Raw genomic sequence first — 21,613 nt, forward strand, 5'->3', positions numbered from 1 at the left:
TTAAATTAGCCATTCAGTGCTGACTGTTTTTTTGGTTTGATCTACAGGTTGATATTTCAAAACAAACTCAGTTGGAACAAGAAGGATTTGATGAAAGAAAGTTAAATTTATGTGAGAAAATTGAACAAGTGCAAGTTAAGGTAATCTCAGATAATTCCAATCTGAAATATTATCAAGTTGTTCTTATGTTTACAACATTACGAAGTACCCTTTAATGAGTCTTGTGCATTGCTTCTAGTTGATTCAAACTGAGTTTTTATCAAGCTCTAATATTTGCAACGAAGTTGCCACAGATGAGAAATGGTCAAGATGGTTTTCTAGAGTTGTATCCTCTGGAAATGGCTGAGCTATAATTAAATATGGAGATACTGACTGGTAATTATCTTTTTTTTTTTTAATATGTGACTATTGTTTAGCAGATACATACCTAAATGCTCTGTGATATTGAATAAATATCTATAAGAGAACTGCATTTCATCATAATGCATCCAATTTTCAGTAATTAGAATTTCTCAAGCTCTTCTCAGGTTACAAGCTCTATAAAGAGTTGTGTTGAAAGCAGTCAGGAAAGGCAGAAGGATACTTACTCCAACCTGTCGTTTCAGAGAAGGCTTTATAATTATTGAGAGACTATGTAGCAGTAACATTTTTGTAATTGGCAGAAACTAGATAGGTTTCTGCAACACAAATAATGGAGGTGGATCACTATCACTAGGAGTGGTCAATTAGGATTGGGAAGGGTGTAGGTCGAACCAACAATAAATTGTCATACTATTGATGTGTTTTTATGCACTTCCTACGCAGAATAAAATATCAAGGTATCTTATCCTCTCCCGAACAAAATCCTCTTAAATGCTCAACTAAGTGATCACTTGAGGTGACTCCAAGGTTCCAATTGTCAGGTCTCGACGTGTAGATAAGGTCAATGGTCTGATGTGATATTGGTGGAATCACAAGGGGGACTTACATTTTGCTTAAACTCTTTGCTTGAATGTGGCTGGAACTCGAGATCTAATTGACTTGAAAAAAGATAAAAAGGATGAGGGTTTAGAGAGACTACACTACTCCTAAGATCAATGATTGAGTGCAGCTGGAACTTGAGATCTAATTGACTTGAAAAAAGATAAAAAGGATGAGGCTTTAGAGAGACTACACTACTCCTAAGATCAATGATAGCACTGGATCATGCTCGGATGGACACACTCCTTAAACCGAGCTTTGCTTCACCATGTTGCCAACAACTAAACAAAACCGATGCAATCTTCTAAGGGGAATGAAAGGTTTTCATATCATGAGCATTCATCCAAATACCCAATACACTGCCGCAACTTGAATAAACATATCCCAATTGAACTTAGCACATTTTAAGTTTTAGGTTTACTATGCATTGTAATTGAAAGTCATCCAACCACAAATAGTATGAACCAAGGAATTATCAACATCCATATGTTACTCTATCACAATCAATGAACTTCATCTAACATGAGGATCCAACAAGAAACCATACAATATGCAAAAGAAACACCACCATTCACCATATATTCAATGAAAAGGTATGTTTATTTACATGCCTTGACAACAATTTTTGCCTTCTCCTCCTACTCTACTCTAACTGCTAATTATCGAGCTGCTAACTATTATCTATAATTGAACTCTTAACCTTTACAAATGAGGAGAGCAAGCCTTATATAGACTTCTCTTTACAAATGAATGGCTACGATCAAATCCACATCAATAGTCAAGATTGAAAGATAGAAACCCTAATTAGGGTTTGTTACATCCATTACATAACATTTAATGCTTGAACAATGATAAAATTACATTTTTAGGACACGTGTCCTTCCTTGAATGCTGACCAATGAATGATGAGGTTAGGTACATCGAACTTTGTGCCTCCACATATGGTAGTTATCCTCCTCGTTGGATGAGTGAAGTGCATTGAATCTGGATGCCTTGACCTGGAATGATGTGATTGGGTTGAAGATGACTAGGTGCCACCTCAATTTATTCCATGTAACTCATCACAAGTGTTTGTGATTCAGGCAATATCTCTTGATACTCACATTTCTAAGTGCTTGAGGTGATGACGGTGGGGGATATTCCCAAATTGCATCATCTCAAAGTGATCAAGTTGTTAGGCTTGATTAACTCTTATGAAACTATCTTTTGCCTTGATCACATTTTCATTCTCTTTCTCTTGAGTGGAAACTCCTTCCTTAGGATGTCTAGAACTTGTTGTTGCATTGCTCTCCATCTTGAATCTCCTATCTTCTATTATCTTCCAAAGAAAATTCAAGATGGTCATATGTTCCTCCCTTGATGTTGATCTCTACACTTGCCCTGTAGTGCCTTTCCTTTGATGCCTCCTCATCATGATTCCTTCATGCTATCAATACGATGCTAAAGTTGTAAAGTGAATATGCTGATCTCCTCCTTTGCATTGTGAAGTCCTTGTATTTGATTTTTTGAACCTTGAATATCTTGACCCCTCCAAGTTGTTATGTCTTCTCTCAATCATTCCACATGCTTGCTTCCTGCATCAGACCTTGATGTTGCTTGCAGCTGGCTCCTTCATCTTCTCGCATCTGCAAAACAGAGATAGCATCAAACACATATGATATAGATTTCACCAACCTCCAATTTCATATGTAGTCTAAATGATGGTGAAATGATGACCTGATTTCCGATTTCATGTCTGATCTTAAAATCTGATTTCAGGTCTGATTGGGGTTTTCAGTCTAAGATTTCACCTTTTAAAGGTCTGATTGGTGTTTCTACCAAGTGGTAGACAAATTGTTGAACCTCACCAAGACTGCCTTGGATCTTAGGAACCTAAGGAAGAATGTGATGCTGACTGCCGTGGATTTGGGCAGGTCAGGGAAGACTGCCTAGGACTACCATGGACTTGGGCATGTCAGGGAACAACTTCCATCATGGCTAGGGTTTTGAGGTAGTCAGGGAAGAAATGAAGATGGCCGTGGATTTGGGCCTGCAAGGGAAATGTTTGCTGACTTCTCCAAGTCATGTTTGCCTTAATCACATCTACCCTTCATCAAACTCCTTCATTTGTCTGATCAAATATCAATGTAGCTCTTTCCATTGCCTAGTAAAGGGGAAATTGGTCATATGCCATGGATTTGAGAGTGTGAGGGAAAGATGTCACGATGGCCAGGGTTTTGGGGCAGTAAGGGAAGGATGCAAAGGATGGCTAGGCTTTTGGGGGAGTGAGGGAACTTCTTTCCTTGGACTGCCATGGATTTGGAGTGGTGAAGGCAGGACGTTAAGGATGGCCGGGGTTTTGAGGCAGAAGGCAATGTCACAAAGAATGGCCGGGGTTTTGAGGCAGTAAGGCTATTTCGCAAAGGATGGTCAGGGTTTTGGGGCAGTAAGGCAATGTCACAAGGAAGTCTGTGGATTTGGATGGGTGGAGGAGGTCTGCTAAGATGGCCGTGGATTTTGGCCTGCAAATGATAAAATCTTCTTTGTTGCTCAAGCTTGCTGACTTCAAGCACTTAGCTGATCAATTCACTTCACCTTCAGCATGATGTCAATCATCATTCAATTTGCTTCAAACAAGTTTAGCATGTCAAGGAAAATTTCCTCCTAGGCCGTGGGTTTGGGGGAGTAAAGGAAGAATTCTGATCATGGCTGGGGATTTGGATAGGTGAGGGAATTTTGCAAGGATGGCCTGGGTTTTGAGGGAGTGAAGGAAGGATGTAAATGAATTGTGCATTCTTCATTACCATTCACCTTCAACATGAATATTTCCTCACTCAATTTACTTTCAAAGCCTCTTTATCCTCATCCATCAAGGCACTTCCATCACCACTCAACAAGGAATTGAGATAGCATCATCGCTTTCAAGCTCTTCAAACATTTGACTTTCACAAGGCGTGAATCTTAGCGAGGAAGAAATACGTCCTAGGCCGTGGTTTTCAGCATGTCAAGGAAAAATACATCCTTGGCCATGGATATAAGGAAGTCAAGGAAAAGCTCCTTACTTGCACTTTGAGTTTATCGCTTCGTTGCTTCCACCAAGTGTAGAACGACTTGCTCATAAGGTTGACTTGTTGCTTTCTTCCTCTTTCATCACCTCTTAGACCTTGGTTGATCTTCGTTAAGCACTTCATCTTATTCATTTGATTTCTCATCTCTCCTTGATCGATTCCTGCTTCTAAGTTCTAACCTGAGGAAACCCACCTGCTTGCTTGACTGCTCATCACACTTAAAACTCACCCTGTCTTGACCTAGAAGTTGCACTGTGAAGCATCATCCAAAGACTACCTTGACTTTCAACTATCATCTAAGTCTCACTTATCACTTGAGCACTTAGAGATGAGAAGACTCCAAACTAGTCTAGAGGGGGACTTGACTGCTGCTAGACTGATCACATCCTGACAACAAAGGCATTGCATCTCCTCACAAGCGAGAGGTTAAAGACTAATGAAACTACTGCCAAGCAAAGCAAACTAAGCAAAAGAACTAACCCAAGAGCAAAAAAGTGGGGGTCCCCATTTGCAATGGGGTGATGTGTGAAAACGTCACAACACATACGCTACTTGAAGGTCCAAGTAATAGTAAAGCAACCAAATTATCCAAGTTTAACTAGTTTTTTTTGGCATTTTTCAAGAAATATAAATATTCAAAACTTCCCAGTCCCACATAAACTATATGGAAGCAATGCAGAAAATTAAAGTTCACTTAAAATTTATATGCCTAGACAATACATGTGTAAGTAATATACTCAACAATATAACAACACTGAAAACAAACTCTCACCTTACTAATATGGTGGTCCTCACTTTGCTAAAAAGTCTAGAGATTATTCACCTCACCAACTTTCAGGAATTCTGCAGCAATGTGTCATTGTGTTGGGAGGTGTGGATGGCCAATATGATGCAGATTTTTGGTAACTTCCTGATTGAACCCTGAAGGTGAGACTACTATTTTAAGAGAGCCTGTAGATTGAGCAATGTGAGAGTATAATCAAGAATGCAAGATTCTTTGTCATCATATTGGGCTAAAGGAGGTTTTGGACTATGGTTTACAAATGGATGCTATAAGTTACAATGGAGATGTACAAAGGCACACTGATCTTAAAAAGGGGGATCACACGAGATTAAAAAACCTTAAAAAGTTAAAAGGATAGCAACTAGCTTTTGACAGGGACCTTGAGCCTAAAGGAGTCCAAGTGGTGCCACCATGCTTATTCAGAAATCAGTGGTGGAACAAAACTAAATATTGTGAACTTCTCATATAAAGGAGCAGTGGGAATGCTAGATTCCTCAGGGTAACTCTCTGAAATTGGTAATTGATGGCCATTATAGTCTCAGCCAGCCATCGGAAGTTGGAACACAATCATCAGGGTGTTATTCTGTAAACAAGTCAGGAAATAACCTTTACAGTTTCTTGGTAATATAGTTTAGAAATGGTTTTTTGAAAACCCAAAAACTTGACTTCCAATGTGTGTTGCTGTATGTGTAGTGCAGTTTATATATCTTTTCTTTATTGCTCGTTAGTCTGCATGCCATATGACTTTGCCTAGATCTAAAAATAAGTCTTCCAAGAGAGATGTCTGATTTAGATGATTTGACAAATGGTCTTGTGGCTTTTGGCCACTTTGGATGCAATGGTGAACTTAGATTTGCTCCAATATGATGCAGAATGAATTAGTTGCAAAAAAACCACAATTGGCAAAGAATCTGAAACTCTTGTTAACTTGGCCTTTGGGTGCCCAATTTAGGTGAAATAAAAGACAAAACTAACATTTTCCTATGTTACCCAGGGATGCGTCCCCAGTCAAAATGGGGCTGTCCTTGCTTAGAAAAATCTTAGGGACGGGTTGGAAACGTCGCCCGCTGTCCCCAAAAAACCAATTTTTTTGGAAACATTTTGGGGACATTTGAGAATTTGCCGGAATGTCTCGGAACGGCTAGCTATGCCTGGGACAGCTAGCCGCCTGCTACAGCCCAGCCAAAAAAGGTTTATTTAAAAAAACACACAAGTAATGAATATAAGCTAAGTTGCCGGTTCGGGTTCGAAGAACCAGTATACCAGTACGACAAAGTTTTGAAAAGGGGTTTGGGTTCGTTAGTACAAATATATATATATGCAGCATATAAGCATGAATTAAGACTAGCATGTCACATAGCATCATATAAACAACAAAACCAACATAAACTTGTAATCATAGCATCATGATCATACCATAATAGCATCATATACATCAAGTTTAATATCAAAATGACAAAATATTCAAGTTTCATTATTTCAACTTTCAACAATTTAAAGTTTAATCATCAAATGGATTCTCTAATTCATCATTCTCATTCTCCTCATCCTCCTCATCGTTGACATTGTTATTAGATGAACCAATGCCAATACCACTTCCACTTCCACTTGCACTTGCATTATAAGTTTGTTTGTTATCCAAGTCATCGAATGCAACAAGTTGAGAAGCGGAAGCATCCAAATCAGTATGCTTTGGCTCTATATCCTACATCTTTGTTTCCCCTTGGCTGTAGTCACGTTGCTTGTGTGAAAGAAGACGTAGGTTGGAATGCACATATACTAAATTTTCCGCTCTTTTTTATTGCAATCTATTGCACTTTATTGAGTGGATGGAAGAGTGTGCTCCAATTTCTTTCTAAAGCAGATGAACTAGCAACTTATGAAGACAAAGTAAACAATTAAAGCTATAAATTTATAAAAATTAAAATAAAAAATTACTAGCAACCTATGAAGACAAAGTAAACTATAAATAAACTTGTGATAAAACTTTGACAGCAAGGGGTTGTAGGTTTTGGAAGCACGTGCCATGGAAGTACCACCAACTATGAGCATCCTTTTTGGATCTATGACGAAGAGCATCAACACCTAGACCATTTCCATTTGCAAACTCTATGAACTCATTTGTAATAATATCTCGCAAATCATCATCAGGATAGAGTCTAAGTAATGCTTCTTTGTACCTAGCAGACACTTCTAGATCTCTCCATGGTGCAATCCTTCCTGGTTTATCAAGAAATTGATTGCTATAGTACTTTGGTTTTAAGGCATAGGCAAGAAGATGCAAAAGAGTGGTCATCTTATTCCACCTTTCTACAACAATTTCTTCCACTTGTTTGAAAAATTTCTCCTCGGGGTCATTCTCTCTTGCATTTATAATGCACTTCATTTTTTCAAGCATTGAGTCAGTGCCATCATAAATCTCACCTATGCAAGGCCTATCCATGTCGGTATAACGAATCATGTTCATAATGGGCTCAGTGAAACTAAGGAGATATATCACAAGATCCCACCATGACTCATTCAATATCCATTCCCTAATTTTTGCTGCTCTCTCACTGCTACTCTGCTTCCAAATAGTCCAATTTGTGCTGATCACCATATTGCAAAATGCCACTTTAACTTTCACAAGTCATTTCAAGATGATTGTGTTTGATGCAAAACGGGTCTCAGCAACCTATAACACAAATTAATGCCAAAATGATTAAAAAATAAAGCCAAACTTTAAAGAAGAATACACAATATAGCTTACACAATGATATTATGAACATTGAAAATTTAAAAAAATCAGAAAATGTAAAATTAAATTACTATTTCACTTACCTTCAATAGCTCCAAGTTCGAAAAGGATCTAAAAATCCTTTGAGACGTGGTGGTATGTGATGAACATTTGGATGTCCTCGGCCTTTGCATACACATCTTCAATCCATTTAATTTTATTCCCAATCTTTTGTAGCATAAGATTGAGTGAATGGACCGCACAAGGTGTCCAAAAGATGTGATCATAGCGTTCCTCAACCAACAAATCAGCAGCTCTACAATTTTTTGCGTTGTCTGTTATGACTTGGACAAAATTGCGGGGTCCCACTGACTGAATGCCGGAGATGAGAATATGAGCAATAAATTGGCCATCTTTTACATGGCCCTCACAATCCACAACTTTCAAAAACATTGGCCCTTTAGGGGACACCACTATGACATTGATCAAGGGATGATTTTTAGAATCTTTCCCCCATCTGAAACAATTGATACACTGTCGCAGCCCATGAATCCCTTATGGGTTTCAATGCATCTTCAACCCCCTTCACCTCTCTTTCTAATAAGGTTCCACGTACCTTCTCATAACCTGGGCCTTTATACCCTCTTGGAGCTTCAATACTACTTCTCAATATTTGCTTCCAATATGGGGAGCAAACAACATTGAAAGCCAACCCATTTGCATATATGCACCTTGCTACATCTTGGTCAGCAATGTCTCGACTCTCTTTTTGAAATGTGGTTTCTAAAGGCCCCTTTGTTCTTTTGCGTGACAAGCGTGCTTCACTTTGAAGTTCAACTGTGGAAAAGAAGGGGTGGTTTTCAACTACAACATTGGGACTAGATGGGGGTTGCATTCCCTTTGTTTTTTTTGGTGCGGTTTGATTCAATCTATGGGCTTCTCTCTCTTTTGCTGCCTCATGCTCCTTAATAAATTTCATCACCGTCTCATCTGGTATAGGTTTATCGTCTTTTCCAAGGCATTTTTTGATGCCTCTTCCTAGTATTCCACACAAATGGCTTACCACCCGAAAATATGAACTATTACATTCTACACATCTTTGGCATCTCCAACGGAATCCCCCACCCCTTGGAAGTGGCCTTATAATGTCAACATACTTCCATAGGGGAGAATTTAGATCATTTCTTTGTTTTGATATTGATTGTTTATTTGTGCCAATGGAGGAAGAGGTAGATGCCATTCTAGTTCCTATGGCAAGAAATAATATGAAGACATTCAAAACAAAAGCAAAACAATGAAAAACAATTAACGTTTTTGTAGACACCTAAAATTGTCTTGTCATCATTAAATAAATATTTTTATTTATTTAATTATTTTATCCTAAGCCTTCTATAATTAAATAGATTTTTATTTATTTAATTAATTCACTTATCCTCTTCTAGCCTTTCCCTATTTAAATAAATATTTTTATTTATTTAAATTATCCTTTCCCTAAATTAAATAATTTTTTTTTATTTTGGTCCCACTTCTTCTATTAATTATATAGATCTTTATTTATTTAATTAATTCATTAGCTTTTTCCCTCAATGACACATGCCATTTATCTCTTAATTTTCTTCCACCTACCCCCTTCATATTTTATTATTTTTCCTACCTACCCTTTAATCCTATCCGACCATTTATCTTTTCACCTCTTGATCTTATCCCTCCATTTTTTAAGGTGTCTTCTATATAAGAGGATCCTTTCATCCTTTCACAACCCTAATGATATATGCAATCAAGCCTTCTTGTGATCAAGTGACCTCGCAACCACAATTCCGTTCTTTGTTGACCTCTTGTGCACATATAAAATCTGAGAGCAAATATATCAAACATGATCAATGGAGATAAGAGACAATGGAGATCAAACCTTATTTGGCATGTGAATGGTATTATTATCTTATTTTTTGATTTGCATGTTTTTAGGTTTCTTCATTGGTGTATGATGAATGCTTTATTGTAGAACTAGGGTTTGCTTGTGGTTGGATCTTTTATGGTTTTGCAATAGTTTATCATCATCATTTTTCACCATATACAGTTTCATGTTTAACAATTTGTGAAACAAAAATAGTTGAAAACAATGTTAAAAAACCTACCTCTTTCAGCCAATGGGCGCTTGCAAATGTGTGGAAATGATGCTGAAAACTTGTTGAAGCTTAAAAAATCAGTCTTCAACTCCTCCTATTTGGTTTTGGAAGCCAAACTTTGTTCACCCTTTCTTCAACCTGCTAGCAAAAAAATGTCATTTGCTACACAAATGAGGAGAAATGAGCCAAGTTTATGTTTTAAAACTCACTTTAGGGTTTTATTTTAAGTTTTATGTAGCGGATCTGAAAAAAAAATTAAATTTTGCAAAAAAAAGTTTGTTTTTGGGCTGCCGACCACCCAGGTTCAACCTGGTCCCAACTAGGCTTGTGAATCACGAACCCTAACTGGACCACATACGGACTGGACCAGGATCCCAGACTAGGACCAGACTGGACCGGTACCAAGGGTGAGGGGGTTCGCCCCTGCAACTTAGAATATAAGTATCAAGTTAATGTGGACTAGATTCCTTTGATGGATTTTAATGCACTTTTTTGTTTATAGACGTTAATTAATGTTAATGTGGACTCTTGGTCACTATCATTGTCACCATCCTCTTCAAATGTCATGCCTCTACTTATCTGTCGCGTGGTCGAATTCACTGCTCTTATTCTTGAGTACTATCATATTTATGCCATGAATAAGCTTGGTATTGGCACTTATGCCTCCTACATGTCTTTGTTTTGGTAGTTATATCTTGAGGTGTGTTTCTTATCTTCATATAGGTGCATGTCTTATATATCTTTCCCAATTATTATCCTTGAACTCTATCATGGATTGTCTCGTGGATAATCATCTCTAACTTTCAATCGTGTCTTAGTTTAGTGCCAAACCAATACATTTCTTTTCTGTCAATAGGATTTAGACATTCCTCCACCAAATGTTCTTCTACTATGCTACCATATATCATTCCATTGTCTTGTTATTTCCTAAGTGTATCTCTATTCTAGCTTTGCATAGGTTGTCCTCGCCATGACATTCTTGATTGTCACCTTGTTTTGATGAATGTCCTCTTGAACAGTTAGGTGTCTTTGATGATTATCATTTTCCATGGCATGATTGAGTTTCCAAAAATCCTTGCGTCTACCTCCATGCACATACCATTGACAACTATAGACATTTTTCACTCATTATTTGGTTTGCCTTTGTTTGATAGGGCTTCTGCATTTTGACAAAAGGAAAATTTTGACAAGTCTAAGCTTTTGACAACCCTTTGACCATCCAATGACATAGCATATGTTGGTCCCTTGTGTTTGCACAATCTCTATCATTGTGCATGCTTTATCTAAATATTTGAAATTTTCTATATTTTTTAAATTTTCCTTATTTTATTTAATAGTCATCCACTTGCCATGCCCAACAAATGGCCCCCTCTTGTCCTTGTCCCCAAAATGCGCCCTTGTCTCTTGCTGCCCCCATCCCGGAAACTTGGGGTAACTGTAATCTCCCCTCATGGGTCCAAGCATGTTATTTCAATAAACTTATGACTCAAACTGAATATATTAGGAGACAATTCCACCTTAACATGCATCAAATCAGTGATAGTTCACAGTTCGATCAATTAAATATTAATAAATAAATTATTCATCTCTCAAACATCCATTGTTCTTAATGTAAGTATCAAACCAAATGTAATGTCCCCTATTAGGAACATCCCCTTTCCCAACTTCTTAAACACAGGCAGTTGTAACAGAAAAACATATTCTTCTTCCTAATATTAACTTAAGAATTCTTCTGATTTATATTCTAATATTTATTGTCTGACCAAACATTATTTTATATATTATTATTATTATATTCCTCTGCAGAACATTTCTCAGTCAATATTATAATAATAATAACTATTATACTATTATCAGTATTTATTATAATTATTATATTATTATCAGTATTTATTTATTTGTTTATTATAATTTATTAATATTTTATTTCATTAGGCTTCTTATATTAAACATGCCAATTAAGTGCATCCCACACATTGCTGAAGTGATACCCACACATTGCTGAAGTGAGCAGGGATGTTACTGCCTGTAACTTTCTGACAGTTCTGATTCTGTCAGCACTTTATCCTTGCTGTCCTCCCTTGCCTTATTCCCCAAAGTCTGCTCCAAACTCAGAAAAATAACCCCAAGAACAAAGGTATTATTGATTGTCCTCCTTTTATGAGCACAGACTATATCATTTCCCATCTATTCGATGATTGTAGATGATATCCTCCTCAATCTTGTTGACTATTAATATCCTCTATCTTCCCGTCCTCTTCTCCCCCTTATGCAAATGGAATTGAGACGTATTTTATACATCTACGTGCCCCTTTGGAGAGACTTGGGAACCCCTCACCTAATCGCGCCTCTTCTCCTTGGAGAATCGTGTAATACAATTTGTTGGTAATAATATCGCTTATTGATTAATACGATCTTTACCAAGATCGCATCCCTCCACACACACAATTCTTGCCCTTAATAATGATTTATGTTCTAAATAAATGGTTCATTGAGTAACGTGAAAGTCCAATAACTTATTCTTGAAGTGGACTGCCCATTAAAGAAGTCTCCAATTAAAGAAGTGGCTGCTTCCTATCTCTTCACAATTTAAGGGAGTATAACATCAGTTACATAAATTATATATATTTGTTATTTTAAATATATATAAATTGTGTTACAATTAAAAATATGTAAATTATGTTTGTTATATAATATTAATTTACTCTCATTTGAATATTTCAAGAATATTATTAGTAATAAATATTATTAAATAATAATATTTAATAAATAAATAAATTTCAAATAATTATTTGCTGGTAATTATATTAATTAATAACAATAATTGTTTCATTTATGCTATATATAACGATCAAGGAGGGGACATGACGGTAATATAGAACTTTTCAGGTTCTTTGGACACAATATAGAGCATATATTTGCTCTAACATTCACAAATGAACCTACGAAAGGTCATTCAAAACTCCTAGAAATAACTTCTATGAAATGGAAATAAATTATCTCAAGTGTAAACATGCTTTGATACCATGTAAGGTCTGCTCATGGAAAAATCTACTCAAGAATAAATGCTTTTAAACTATTTATGATAACATATTTGTTCAAAGGAAAAATGACGAACTCAAGTATGCAATGAACAAAATTGCTATTCCATTTATAATAAGTGCAAACAATAAATACAATGAAGTTGCCTTTATACAAAATACTATGTTAATGTTTCGCCCAAGAAAAGCCCTAGGTCTTGGTCCGGTTTGAACTTGGTTCGGGGTTTGGGTCTGGTTCCCTGTGGGTTCAAATAGGGTTTTGGCCCACAGCTTGTGGATTCGGCTTGGATGAACATAGGCCAAATTTTGCATCCAACAACGTCAATTCGTCGAATTCGGGCATTTTAAATTTTTTTTGACTTTTTTTAATTCCAAAAAGAGCCATATGCCCCTCTAACCCTAAAATATGACATCCAAAAGATCCAAAAGGCAAAAAAAACCGCTTTTTTCATATTTTGAATGAAAAATTAAAACATTTTCTTCGATTGTTGAACTTATTTTCTTGCTTGCCATTGAAGATTGATTGTTGAATGCTCAAAGCTGGTTGTGCTATTCCTACGCATTTGTAAGTGTTTGTTTGTTGTCAAGGTCTTAGAGGAAGATTTCTTCAAAAGAGGTAGGTTTTTTGAAGTTTTTGTTTTTTTCTTTCATTTTTTGCAAATGAACTCTCTTGCTTTTCATGCTTCGTTTGTTTCAATTCTTCGAATGTGTTGTTTATTGAACTTGTCTTGGGTATGAGAATGGCAACCGTTTCTAGCTCGATGAACCAATCCTGCTTCAAAACAAACCCAAACTCCCCCCTTTGGAAATATGTTGAAATGGTACAATAGCTTCTAGGTGGTGGAGGTTATGTTTGGATTTGTGGTCATTGTAAAGTTAGATATTCGAGCTCATACAATCAAGTGAAAGCTCATTTGTGCAAGATCCTTGGACAAGGCATCAAATTTTGTCCAAGTGAAGATGATAAAGGCCTTCCAAATGTACAAGTCTTGGCATATATTCATGAGCAAGAAAAAGTAGATCAAGTATCAAGCCATAAATTAAATTATCCTTTGGTAACGAAAGTATCTTGAGCGATGAAGCGCCCTCCACCGCCTTCTCATTTTAACCTATAAAGAGCCATCCATTTTTGTCCATACCCAAAGAAAAAGATGTGGCCTCTATACATAAGAGATCAAAGGGACCTTTGGAAATGACATTTCAGAATGAGTCTAGAGAGATTGCCGATCAAGACACAACAAGATGTGTCTATGTGAATGGATTGGCCTTTGATGTTGTTCATTCACCATATTGGCAAAAAATGGTGAAATCAATTAATGAGACTCCAAAAGGGTAAAAGGGCTCAAGTTTTGAGAAGGTGCATAACACTTTATTGGATAAAGGGGTGAAATTTGTAAAGGGCTCCTTGAAGTCCATCAAGGATTTGTGGGTCGAAACAAGGGGGTCCATTGTTTCTGATGGATGGAAACATTCAAAAAGCCACCCATTGATCAATGTTATTGTAGTGTCCCCTAAAGGGGCAATGTTTTTCAGAGTAGTGGATTGTGAAGGAGGGTGCATTGATTGCTAACATTCTTTGTCAAGCCATTGAGGAAGTGGGCCCTCAAAATGTTGCACAAGTTATAATAGACAATGCCAAAAATTATAGGGCTGTTGGATTATTGGTTGAGGAGCATTATTCACACATTTTTTGAACACCTGGTGCTGTCCATTCCCTCAACCTGATGCGACAAAAATTTGGTACCAAAATTGATTGGATCAAATAGGTGTATGTTGAGGCTGAAGACATCCAAATGTTCATCACCAACCACCATATATCACAAGGCATGTTCAGAACATTCTCAAAATTGGAGCTGCTGATTAAATAATAAATATGTTTCACTTCAGTAAACTTCTAATTTTTATTTTCAAATTTTATTTTATTTTCAAATAGGTTGTTGAGACCCATTTTGTCTCCAACACAATTGTGTTGAGACACCTTGTGAAGGTTTGTGAGGCACTTTCTAACATGGTCATTAGCCCAAATTGGTCCATATGGAGGCAATCTAGCACTACAAGGGCAACAAAGGTTAAGAAAATCATCCTAGTTGACATTTGGTGGGATCTTGTTGAGTATCTCCTTAGTTTCACTGAGCCTATATCGAGCATGATCTATTATATTGACATGGATAGGCCTTTTTTGGGTGAGGTGTATGATGGCATTAAGTCAATGATTGAGAAGATGAAAGTCATCATAAATGCAAAAGAGCAATATCCTGAAGAAAATTTCTTCAAAGAACTACACAAAATCATTTTAGAGAGATGGAACAAAATGACCACTCCATTGCATCTTCTTGCCTTTGCATTGAGTCCCAAATGTTATAATTCTCAGCTCCTTTCTATGACATCAAGAGTTGCCCCATAGAGAGATCCTGAAGTCGCTTAAGGGTACAAGGTAGCACTTCCCATACTCTTTGCTGATCATGACATGCAGGGTGCAGTGAGGGCTGAGTTCATGGGTTTTAAATGCTCCAACGATTGTGGTCTTGATGCTCTTCGGGACAAGTATATGGTTGATGCTCATAGTTGTTGGTACTTCTGTGGTGAAACATACACACACCTACAACCTCTTGTGATCAAAATTTTATCGCAAGTTTTATAAAAAAGAAACTAAGTTTTATTTATATTTTAATTTTATATTTTAAAATTTATAACTCCTAACTCTCTATTTTGTCTTAAGAGGTTGCTAGTTCATCTCCATCTGAGAGGAATTCGAGCACATACTCTATGCACCCAATAATGCACAATAGACTACACTCAAAAACGATAGAGGACTTGGTGTTTGTGCATTCAAACTTGTGGCTTCTTACACAGAAAGTGACTACAAAGAAGGGGACACAAGTAAGTGGATATTGAGCTAGAGTGTATTGACTTGGATGCTTACAGTTCCCACTTTTCTGCCCTTGATGTTGACGATGACTATGAGCCAAGTAGTGAACATGAGAGTGCTAGTCCCAGTGCCAATGTCAGTGGCACTATTTGTGGTTCTTCTAATTTGCCACTACATACATAATATTAATCTATTATGGTTGATGATGCTATTTTTGATGACCCATATGACATTTGATCAACAATGGCTGATTGTTGACACTTGACATTATAATTTTTTAACTTCAATATATATCACGACATTCAAGTTTGAGTAATATTTGACTATTAATATGGTGGTGTATTTTGAACTTAATTACTGCTGCAAATATGTATATATTTCTGATTTTTATGTATTATTGTCTGGACAAACCAAAAACAAATGTAACCCCAATTTTTTTTTGACTGAACCCATGAACCGAACCATCAAACTCGAACCTGAACCGGTAACTTATATAAAATACAAGAGTATGAAAACATAACATATAAGGCTTGAATTGCTTTGTAAGAGGTGATGGATATGCATGGAATTATTAAATTAATGTTATGTTTTAGACTTTAAACTATCATCTAGAATTGGTTCCTCTTGAACTCTGTGGCAGAATATGTACTTGTTAATAATATACAGTAATACAAACTTAGAAGTGTCGTTGACAACAAAACAATAGCAGGATGCTTGGGTTCAATATTTCTTATCACTGTTTATGGTTTTATAGTTTGCTTCTAAATGTTTGTTCTTGTTGATATTAGTGTTATAAAAAGATCTCATGTACTTTCGGTGCAAAATTGTGCTATATGGAAAATAAACTTTTTTTCTCCATAAAAGCATGTCTTGTCTTCTGCCACATGCGACAAAATCATTTTGGCTCAGAAAAATAAAAAAAACATAGCAGTTTTAAAAATGAATCATGTGATTCACTGCTAAATGCAATTTAACTTTACATTAAGAATGCAGGACAGTGAACTCCAAATTGCAGCTGGTAACAAGTCCAGTACCAATCTCCGTTGCGTAGAGTTTTAGCAAGCAAATAGATTTTCTGATCCAGAAAACATTCAAGGTCATCCAAGTGGCAGTCTTGGACAAATTTATGAAGATTTCAGAAAATCTATTTTTAGTACGTTTTCTATGTTTTTTTATTTTGCATTTTTGTCCTTTGGAGTGGAATTTGGTGATGTGAATTGATTATTTCATTACCTAAGCTTTCCAACACATACGGACTCCAAGTTTTCGAGTAATTTCTAGAAGATATGACCCAAAGGAGGGGTACCAAAATTAAATAGCTTTAACAAACTTTTTCAGTTTTTTTATTTAGTTTGTTCTTATCTATCAATTCATTTCAACTTCCAAGGAGTATATAGGTCACTACCAAGTGTGGTGACTCTTCAATTCTCACTAAGACCCCTAATTTATTATTTTTAGTAAGAATTCAATCTCTTGTATGAAAAGATATGTAATGGCTGGATTCAAAGCATGTCATCAGAGTAGAAGGCATACTCCTCTCCTATAGAATTTTTCCATTTTGTATAAGCTCTCAATTGAAATGAAAGAATTTACTTTATTTAGGTATTCAATAACTGTCAATCTTATGTTTGTGTTTTTTTGAATTGCTACTTATGATACATGACGGTCCTCAATTAGTGTATTGTCTTTTGAATTAACAGCTTAATTCATATCAATGTGTTGGCTAAAAAGAATGAGATCAGTAAGGAAATGCATGCTAAAGTGGCTATTTGATGTACATTCTAACAATGGAATTGTCATTTCTATATATATTAGTTGGAAGATTTTATCCAACGTTTCACATTTTGCAGGTGAAACAACTGGAAGAAAATATAGAGAGAACTACTGAAGCATGGGAGGGTCCAACTGAAGTAGAAGTGGAATTGGAGAGCAGGCTTTCACAGCTTACTGATCATCTCATCCAAAAACAAGCACAGGTTTTCATGCAAAGTTAAATTTGTTATTGGAAGAATAGATGTGATGCTCATACATGCAGCTAACTTATGATTTCCATCCATGGAATGATCTAACGTGTTTATGTTCTTGTTAACTTGTATATTTAGTCTCCAAAAAACATTTATGATCTGTGATTCTATTTTTCTTGAAAATGCTTTTGTAGTGTCAATTTCCTCAATGGGGCTTGCTTGGTCATTAAGCTATATCACAAAGATTTACAAGTGTACTGTTAGGCACTGTTGAGGAAGAATTCATCTGATGAACAAGTTGCAGCATATCTACCATCTAGCTTTCCTTTACTTTTTGTTCAGATTAAGATAGGAAATTGATTGTTCGCTGGAAAGATTGCTTTCATTATTTTGAAATCTAATATTTTGATTATACTCAATCAAGTATCTTGCTTACACACCAAGCGCTTGTCATTTCTTGTAAGCTTACTAGAAATATGTAAATAGCCCGTGACAATCAAAGCCAGAGCAAGCCATGGAAAAGCTTTGCATTGCTGTTCTGTTATGCAATATTACATTGTGCTCAAGGTTCACAATATTATTCTCCTTGGTGAGAACTGTGGTGTGGTTATTTTAGTATCTCATTTTATCCTTGCCTGTGCAGATTGCCATTTCTTATGCTATAAAACCAAATAATTTAAAAGCATGAATATTCAAAGCAGAATAATAAATGTTGCTCATGTATAGATTTTGTTAAGTGACCATGTGACAGCTTATTATAGGTCAATTTGTTAAAAAAAATATTTAGAGTTTTTGTCCTCCAATGTGTCGGTAGCTGTAGGATATAATATAAACTATAACAGATAATTCATTTTCTAAAACTTGGGCATCTTCTAGAACTTGCTTTTCTGTATTAATATATTCCATTTTATGTTCATCCTGGTAATTTAATTGCTGCCATGATTTTGCAAGTAATGTGTGTGTTTTGTTTTCCTGGAACTTATGTAGGGATGGGGTATAAAATATGCCAAAATGTAATTTACTTCTTGTGTTATGAAATAATCTTTTCCTTATGCAACTGTTCATTTTACCCTAAGGCAAGATGATAGTATGCACCACTGGACATCCTTTTGCTATTGTAGCATGCATTATGATTTTCTACCCATGATTGCTTGGCAGGTTGAAACCCTCTCTGCAGAGAAAGCAACATTGCTTTTCAGGCTAGAGGTATGTTTTCTTGGATGAATCATTGAATCCTCTATTCATCCACCATTGCCATTTTCTAAATTTTACATTTGATATATGGTATTAGTTAACTCTTTAAGCATTAGGTTTACTTAACTTCGAGAGTATTATTTTGTCATGTAACAACAGGCACTTTCCAACACACTATATGAAGAAAGGTACCTGGCACAATCACAAACATCAAAGGGAAACAAGTCAAATTATCTAGATTCAATTTCTATGGATGAAGATGTGGAGTTTGGATTGGCAAGGCCATATGATCCGAGAAGAGGAATTTATGAGAATGAAGACTTTGAAAGAAGCCCTATTTTCTTTCTTCTCCGCCAATTTGATATGATCTTTTCTGCTGGTGCTTACTATCTACGTAGGCATGGGATAGCAAAATGCTTTGCCTTAATTTACCTTTTGGCTCTGCACATTTGGGTTATATTTGTTATGTTTTTACGCACTCATGAAAATCAAGACATAAAATCTGGTGCTTTATTCTCCTTAGAGAGCATTAATAATGGGACAAATTCTTTAAATTCTACTCTGTCTTAGAATGTACGTGCTGCAATTCTTTAAAAACCATAGAATTATGGTCTCGGTGTAATGTATAACGACGCAATATGTGAAAACTTTCTTGATGCTGTGCTGTCAATTTAGGTGCTGCTTTCTTATTTGAAACTTTCTTGATACCATGCTGTCAATTTAGGTGCTGCTTTCTTATTGCTTATGGGAAAGCATCAGTGATACCAGTTTCATCGAATGCCACACGATCTCTTGTATCCTTTCATCTTCTGCAGAGATGTTACAAAGTAATATTCTCTATACTCTGTAAAATAACATTGAATATTGGGCAACATTTTATAGAGAGTAAATTTGATGGTACTATTTTCAACTTTTATTTGTCATCTATGAACTAGAATCTGTAGCGTGGAATAAGTTGTCGGTGGTAGAGGATTAAAAGACTTGAATTTTTTCTATGCAATATCCCTTACTGTTTAGAATTTTATATATCGATGATTCATATCTTCTCTTTACTCGTGCCTTCGGGGGATGTACTGAATAAGAAATATTGCAACTTATAATTTCTGTTTAACATTGATACTTAGAAGTTGTGGTGCTGTATTTCTTCTTGCTGTTATGCTACATGAGAGGACAGATGCAATCTGAAAAATCATAATGCTAGCAATAAGTGCTGCCATGCTAACATTTGTGAAGCATAGTATGATTTTGGTGAATTGGTGAAATATTGAGGTCATTTATTGTTATAATTCAAAGATGCTTGGGTAGTCAGAAGGGAAGCACTTTAGTTTGTACTATTCACTCTTGCGGCTGTTCCTTTTTCCCATTTACTGTTTTGTATTCCAAGAGTGGGTTGTTGATATAAGGCTGTCAGATTTTTATTTTTAGAATTAAAAAACTCAAAATAAATATCTATTTATATAACAAAGAAAAAATAGAAGACATTGTTCCACCAGCATATGATGCAAGATGCAAAACGCAGATACTGAAGAATGTGTAATACTTCATTGGATTGCGGTTCATGTTTTCAATTTCCTAGAAACAAACATTTTTAAGACTTTACAAAGGGAGATAACTGCAAATTTGAAAGAAGAATTACAACATAGGCTAAAGGATAAATTTTATATGTTTAGAGGTGCATTACAGGCTTTAAATTCAAATTCTATAATCATAATTTTTAGGATGCATTTATATTTATAATTAATTATGCAATTATTATAGAGTTAGGGTTATTTATTTAAGGAAAAATAAGAAATTTTAAAATGGGATGTTACAATATGTTATAAAGCAAACCATTCAATGGTGACATGCAAATCCAAAAATGTGTCACAAAATGTTTGGAGTAAGAAGACTTCTTGTTCCCTTAAGGAGATCAATGTTGTTGTTTAGACAATGTCATTTGAGACCAACCATGCTAGAGAAATTGGCATGTGACAAATTGTGATGCTACAGTTAAGGATTTGCACCCTCCCATGGGTTTTCACCTAAAAACGAGTTGAGAAATTTGGGGCTGATAATCCCTAATGTTTGTGGATTGACCTTTTGTCACATTAAATGCTTGAGGATTAGTAGGTATTCCCCTAGAGACTCCATGATTTTTTATATTCTTGATTCAACAACATTGTTGGCAAAATTAGTTGAGAAGGGCCCTAGATTTGGTTTGGGGGATTGGTGTGTGTATGCTGAATATTGACCTATTTGTAAATCCTAAATGAGATCCAACCACTAGCCCTAGATTTACAAATTCATTCAACAAACAATCAGTAGAGAGATCTACCATGCACATAAAACCATAAAAATTATACCTTCACACACATAGTAGGCTTGTCTCCATTGTTCTCCTATCCTCCAAGATCTTGTATTGATGATGGTTGCTCTCAGCTATGTAGCACATGCACAAGAGGTAATGGAAGAATGGAGTGTGGTTGCTTGATAAGGTAAGCTATGATGTAAAGATGGTGTGATGATGTATGATTCTAGAATGATTTTGCATTATGGAAGTATAAAATTGATTGTAGATTGATCAAAATAAAAGGAAGAAACCTTTTTTTATAGAAATCTTTAAGAGAATCAAGGGCTTAGATTAAGATTTTAAATTGTGAATGGCCAAGATCACATAGAGGGAAGAGATCAATAGGATTTAAGGGTAGGTAGAAATAAAAGGAGGAGATTAAGAGGTAAGTTGAATTTGGAGAAAGTACAAAGTGAATGAAGAGACGATTGATACTTGTCACATGCCTATGATTTTAGATTATGATCCATGTGAACAAGTTGGAGAGCTAGGATTAAAGAGAGAAAAAGTAGGTGAATTAATTAAATAAATAAAAATATTTATTTGATTAATAGAGGAAAGAACTAGATTAAATAAATAAAAA

The 21,613-nt window shown here is 35.7% G+C and overlaps 1 protein-coding gene across 5 annotated transcripts in view; it reads left to right on the plus strand.

The window, feature by feature from the left end:
- The window catches only part of LOC131037311 (golgin candidate 2), a 98,039-nt gene extending 78,428 nt beyond the window's left edge, over positions 1–19,611 (plus strand). For 4 of the 5 annotated variants that reach the window (XM_057969403.2, XM_057969404.2, XM_057969406.2 and 1 more), the window contains 4 exons: positions 48–140; positions 17,394–17,519; positions 18,666–18,713; positions 18,861–19,611. In XM_057969403.2, the coding sequence (XP_057825386.1) occupies positions 48–140; positions 17,394–17,519; positions 18,666–18,713; positions 18,861–19,271 (678 nt within the window). In that variant the 3' untranslated portion in view covers positions 19,272–19,611. Of the gene's footprint in view, positions 1–47; positions 141–17,393; positions 17,533–18,665; positions 18,714–18,860 lie in introns of all 5 variants that reach the window. The other variant, XM_057969407.2, reaches the window with a different exon arrangement.
- The last annotated feature ends 2,002 nt before the right edge of the window (positions 19,612–21,613 follow it).

The sequence above is a fragment of the Cryptomeria japonica genome, chromosome 3 (genome assembly GCF_030272615.1).
Source record: "Cryptomeria japonica chromosome 3, Sugi_1.0, whole genome shotgun sequence".
NCBI classification, from domain to species: Eukaryota; Viridiplantae; Streptophyta; class Pinopsida; order Cupressales; family Cupressaceae; genus Cryptomeria; species Cryptomeria japonica.